At 39.7% G+C, this 6,419-nt stretch overlaps 1 protein-coding gene across 3 annotated transcripts in view; it reads right to left on the bottom strand.

The window, feature by feature from the left end:
• Positions 1 to 4,049, bottom strand: part of GRB10 (growth factor receptor bound protein 10) — a 70,302-nt gene extending 66,253 nt beyond the window's left edge. For all 3 annotated transcript variants that reach the window (XM_018558052.1, XM_018558050.1, XM_018558051.1), the window contains exon 1: positions 3,837 to 4,049. In XM_018558052.1, coding sequence (XP_018413554.1) covers positions 3,837 to 4,018 — 182 coding nt within the window. In that variant the 5' untranslated portion in view covers positions 4,019 to 4,049. The remainder of the gene's footprint in view (positions 1 to 3,836) is intronic.
• Between the last annotated feature and the right edge of the window lie 2,370 nt (positions 4,050 to 6,419).

The following is a 6,419-nucleotide window of genomic DNA, read 5'->3' on the forward strand; positions in this document are numbered from 1 at the left end:
CTGCATGGAAAGCAGGAGAGCTAGACCCTGCATTTTCTTGGGTAACAGCCAGGCATGTAGGCAGAGAATGTGGGGCATTTGTCTGCTTTGTTTGAGAAATATAATATATATTTTTATTATAGTCTATACACCCATGGAATTGAGGTTTTGTTTGTGATCTTGCACTACATTCAGATTCATAAAGGAAAAAGCTGCATCTCTGCATGTAGTCCTGTGTATGGCGTAGTCAATGGCTCTGTGCTGCCTAGTACCTTGGTTGCTATTGCTCAGGTGGCTCAATGAGGTCTCGCATCCTCCTTTGCTAGGACACCGGCAGCTCCATGCTGCCTCGTTTCCTTTGTTGCTAGGATTCAGATGGCTTTTAGCATCCTTTGTTGATCCGACAAAAGGTGGCTCAACTTGCCTCGTGTCCTAACAAATCAATAGGACACCATTGCACTATAGACTGTATGCATGTAAACATTAAAACAAAATGCTGGCAAGGTGGGGAGATAGCAAGTATATATGCATAAAAAATGAAATGCAAGTGTGCACAAGCCCTTTATTTAGGGATGCACAGATACTTTGAATACCAGTGCAGATACTTGGCATTATCATGAGAATTACCAGGGTTGCAGCTGGGACCTGGTTCTGGCACTCCACCACTGTCCTGAAATCATTAGTCTGTATTGTTTTAGAAAAACTGTCACATGACAACAAAAATGTCAGTACTTGTAAGTACTCCGCAAGTACCAGTACTCGCAAAACTGGTGTCTGTGCATCCCTTTATTTATAAAAACTAAATCGTACATTAAAACACAGATGTAGAAATCTAAGGAGCTCCGTGTGCTCCTTACAAATGACAGCTGCCTCCTAATTTTTGAATTTTTCTCTAGTCTAGGAGCTCAAAAGTATCGGTACATGTACCGAGTACTGTACTTGGTATCTGTGCAACCCTACTTTATATAATGTAGATTCATTGAATTTGTGTTCTGTGTATGTGCCCAGTGAGGGACATGCTATCCGACACACCAAAACTGATAGTTTAGAGTTAGGACCGCACTATAAGAGTGCCTTGGCACGGCTGTGCGGCTTTCACATTTTCTGCAGAACACGTGTATCCAAACCTCTGTTTTTAACCTTAGTGGCGAGACAAGCTTTTTTTACATGCTAGCTTGTGAGTGTGCCAGGAAAACTTTATGCTGTTTTATGCTATCTGACACATCCCATGGTGTCCAATAGAGTGGTGCCCCTAGCTCTAAGAGTGCAAAGCCCACCTCTGGCCACCATTAAATGTTCTCACTATTCCTTTACCTACCAATTACCTTTGTGAATTATTTCTGCTTCAAAACTTGTAAAGCTGGACCCTTCTACTTTACCCTGGTAGAACAGCTGTACTTCCTGCAATTGCAGGACATCAGCGAGGCTGGTGTAGAGGATAAATGGCTGTGCTTTGCGAATGTTAATACATAGCTTGTGGGAGAGGACAATTCTGGAATGGTGTTCCTTTACACCAGTATTGTGGCTGTTGGCAATTGTCAGGGAATACAGTGTAAGGTGTACTATCCAGGTAGGCTAAGCTGCTATAAAAATAGATTGATTAAGAGCAAATAGGTAGTAAACATTTATTTTTAAAAATGCCCATAGTTGTGCTTAATGTTTCTTTGACCAGGTACCTTTGTTTCATTTGTCTTACTGTGACAATAGGTCACTAAAAAGGGAACACCAATTTTTAAAGGGGGTGTTTTTTTTTTTTTAAGGGTTTATACTTTAAACTACGGTTTCGGATCTTTTGTGAGGACTTTTCAGCCTGGGATATGAATCTCATTTTATGCTAGAATTAAACGTTGACATTTTAAATCTAAATTAACCAGGTGGGAATATTCTTCTGGTGAGGAAAAAAGTTCCAGCAATACACAAGTAAACTTGCAATAGGCGTTCAACTAGATTAATTTTAGCAAATTTTCCAGATGACCAATTTCCAGATGGGCTTGACAAGCTGTGAGATAAATATTCTATTCCCCCCTCTTTTTCATAATCCTGAACAATTTAAAGTGTATTTATAAAACTGGACTCTCATGTAGCTAAACCAGTACAATTTAAAAACACATTTTCATTTTGCACCTTGGTTTATGAATCATGTACTTACAACTTTATCAGGCTACACAGACAATAGCAGCACTGTCCAATTTGCAGTAAAGTGCTTATTCAAATGATATCTTGAATAACTAAAGATTCAACTCTTTTGCTTTTTATAATTAGTCCGATGACAGTCAACACAAACAAAAAAAAAAAACCCCTAAGGTTGAAAATTAGGCATGCCGATGAAAATAAGTGCCTTCTATACATACTGTATATTCTATACAGTTTGGACTGGCATTTACACGGAGCATAAATACAATTTACTCAGCCCTTAGACCAGTGGTCTCAAAGTACCAGCCCGCGAGCATGGCACTTTGTGGCCCGCAGCCAGCTCACAAGTCCGGTATGTGGTCACAGACCGCGTACCTGACTTGTGGTAGGAGCTACACGGTCTGCAGACCGCAAAGCTGCTCCTCTGTGCCGGCACTCAGATCCTTTCAGACAGCGCTCTGAAATCCTTCACTGAACGCTACCTGAAAAGGATTGATTACTAAGGTCTTACTAATCAATAACAGATCATGCCTCCTAAGCCTCCACCCTGCAAAAAGGTAAGCAGGAGAGGGGGCTCTGTATGTTATTTTATATGTGGGTGTGTGGGGGACTGGGATTGTATTTTATATGGGGGGAGGAGTGTATTATATTTTTGCAGGGGTAGTATTTATTTGTGTATGGGGGGGGTGTATCATTTTATTTGTGCAGGAGTAGTAGTATTTTTCTATGTGTATGGGGAAGGGGGTGTATTTTATTTGCATCTTTACATGCGATTAGAGATTCCTGCATCAGGAACTTGCGTTTTCCTAAAGCAGGAATGCCTAATCTGACGTTTAAAAGCAACAGCTGTCACCCATTCAAGTTAATGATCCAGGTTTTCTAACCGCATGTAATATCACATACCATTACATGCGGTGTGCAGGAGTTTCCATGCAGCAGATGTCACCTGATCATGAACTTGAATGGATAACAGCTATCACTTGTAAAACACTAGATTTGGCATCCCTGCTGCAGGAAGACGCAAGTTCCTGATGCAGAAATCCCTAAATCGCACCTAAAAACGTAGATGAATGGGGCCTTATTGTGTGTGTATTGGGGTCCATTGTACCACACCAGATATAGTAACTTTTTTTTTTAAAGTATTAATTTTTGGCAAGCGGCCCCCATGGAAGAAAAAAAAATTTGTCGAGTGGACCCCGGGGGAATGGAGTTTGAGACCTCTGGCTTAGACACTCAGTTTTTCAAAACTGACCACTGGTGTGTGCAACATCTTGAAAACCTTATGATGGCAGACAACTGGCCAGTCGTTGGCCACTGGAAATAATCTGCCCCCAGGCAGAATACTATATTACAATTTTTTGAATGTTGTGGTAATTAAAACTGCACAGATATCAGAAAGTTATATTATAGATGACATTTTCCCATCACATACATTTCCCATCACATACAGGTCTCTTGAAAGCTTCATTTCATTTGATGTATTCTCCATTTATCGGAATATAATCTCTAGAGAACCCCAGCAAAAAGAATTTCAACTGTGCCCCACTGCTAGAAAGAAAAAAAAAAGAAAACAACAACTCCTTCCCAAAGCATTTGAGTGGGCAAGTTAGCAGGAACTGAAACACCTGCCCAACACCAAAGTATATATTTTGGGTAAAGTTGGCTATAAAGACAGACCATTAGAAACTGGTGAATTATTAAATATGCTCATGAGATTTACAAACCTGACTGCTTGTATTTGCATTGGTTGGGAGCGTTGCATCTTCTGTCTCTGTTGCATGGACGGAAGAGTATTGGTTCCTGAGTTTGATAGCTGGCTTTGATTAAGCTGACCATTTTTAAGAAGTGGCACAGATTCAGATACCCTGCTGCATGTAGAGTACAAGCTGTCAAGTGACGAATTCATATCATTCACAAGAGCCTCTAGGTCAACATCATCATCTACAAAGAAAGAAAAAAAACACATTTACTAAACAAAAATTGCATCAAACGGATATAAAAATCAAAAAACAAAATGCAAGGAGTATAATTCCTGAACTACATGAGCACTTCAGTCCTTTACACAGTGTCACAAATTGGGTACTTTGCATGTGTTCCTGGCACTTAGTGTATTTCAACTTTTGCAGCCAAATCGGGATAAACTTCTCTTGTTACACGGGTCTATGAAGGTTCTCTTTCATCCAGGTCATGGTATATCTTTAAAAAAATTAAAGTCAAGGCAACTGGACTTGCAGGATTTTTCTTCAAGATGTTTCACTGGTCATCCAAAATGACCAGTGAAACGTCCAAGAAAAATACAGCAAGTCCAGTTGCCTTGACTTATTTTTTTTACAGACATAAGCTACAAGCTTGTTGAAACACATGAGCTTAATCAGCAAGAGAAAAAGGATTAGCACTTTAGTTCCATCGTTCTTCAAAGTATCGGATGCTTAACAATCGAACTGGACATTTCAAGACTATGTTGCCTGATTGGTGAAATAGAATTGAGCTTGACTTATTCTATGAAAACGCATGTGTGCACACGTTTGTAGATGCAGAGTGCTGCCCCCATTCCACTGCGAGCCATATTGTGGTGGCCGGGCAGCATCGCTCTCACATGCACGATGTGCATTAAAGGGCAAGTTCACTTTCCCCAGTAATTTGGGAAAATGGAATTACCCTCAAATCGAGCGCCCCCCAATCTACTTACTGGAGGGGATAGACCATTCACTGAAGGGTATCTGTACTCATACTGCCGTCCAATTGCGAGCACTCGTTGGTCAGTGGAGTCACCTCACTGCTCTGACAATGAGGGGCACTTAGCACGGTTAAAAAAGATTGTCATGAGGTAGTAGAAGTAGATTGTCATGAGGGACAAGTAGATTTTTTTTTTTAAAGTTCCACACCCCTGAGGCGATCAGACAAGTGCATGGTAATATATCTTTACAAGACTACATGCCTAAACTACAAATGAATTTGCTTGAGTTCCCTCTTCTGCCAGACAGAGCTTTGCTGAATCTCAGGATTCAGGACTAGATTGACCACATTCATTGGCGAGTAAAACAGCTCTCATATATGCATTTCATTTGTGTATTTTGTTGTCTGCCTAGAGTTCAGCTTCATCGCGACAGTTTTTTTGGATTTTCATTTTTTTTTTACAGTACACTGAAATGTTCTGCTATTTAGATGACGGCAAGATTAATCTTATAAGACCACAGGGAAATTATATTGTTTAGTAAATTATGGCTAATCTTCAATTGTATCGTTACACCAATACTTCACAACCAAGAGCCCTTTCAATTTAAAACACAAGCAGGCAAACTAAATTAGTCAAAAGGCTGGTGGCTGGGAAGTGAGAAGCGACTTGTATAGAACACAAAGTATCAAATGCTCAACAATCAAACTGGATACATTTCAAGACCATGTTGTCAGGTTGGCAACAAGCGCTATCAAAATGCACATTGTGCCCACCTTACTTGAGGTCATGACATATGATTAAAAAAAATGCCTATGCAAGGATAGGAAGCTATAAATTTCAGTTGAACATATGCAGCAAATGCAGACAAACTGGCTTTCTGACTGAACACGCAAAATGACATCATCCCACATTATACAAAAAATTGAAAAGAAGATCAGTTATCTTGAAGGTTACCTTCATAACAATTAGTGTTTTATTCAACTGTAGATGGCTTGTGAATTTAGTGAAAAAGAAATGGGCTGGCACTAAACCAAATGTGAGAAGACCACATGGGGGAACCTCTTATTTATGCCGTCTTTTAAACCTTTGAATTAGCAATGCTTTCAAAGAAACCAGAATCACTTCATCAGTAGTGGTTTACACATCCTTTTTGCACTAAAAGGTAAATTTAAAACAATATACTCATTTACCTTTCCCCACAAATGGGTCTGTGTTTGCCTGGAACGTATAAACATAGCTTAAGAGTGCTGTACGCAACTTACTCAGCAAAGTCTACATTTTGTAGAGTGATGCCAGAAAAGCCAATACATGCAGGCTGAAAAAAAAGCAGTCATGAATGTTACAAATGTTGCATTTAAGGTTGATTAGAAAGCAGTCTTAGAGAATTGTATCCACCTCTTGCCTTAATCAGACATGTATTCTTCCGTTTGTACATACATTTGCCAAAAAAAAAAAACCCACACATAGGGGTGCATTTTTAAGAATTTGCAGACCCATTAGTACTGGGAAACTGCATGCACATTCATTCTGTGCAAATGGAGACAAAGACAAACAATTGTGCTTAGAAAATTTCCATGTGTCAAGTAATATCAGGAAAGTACTGTATTATGGCCACTAGATGGAGTAGGGG

This window comes from Nanorana parkeri, unplaced genomic scaffold (assembly GCF_000935625.1).
Source record: "Nanorana parkeri isolate BGI_ZX_2015 unplaced genomic scaffold, ASM93562v1 scaffold317, whole genome shotgun sequence".
NCBI classification, from domain to species: domain Eukaryota; kingdom Metazoa; phylum Chordata; class Amphibia; order Anura; family Dicroglossidae; genus Nanorana; species Nanorana parkeri.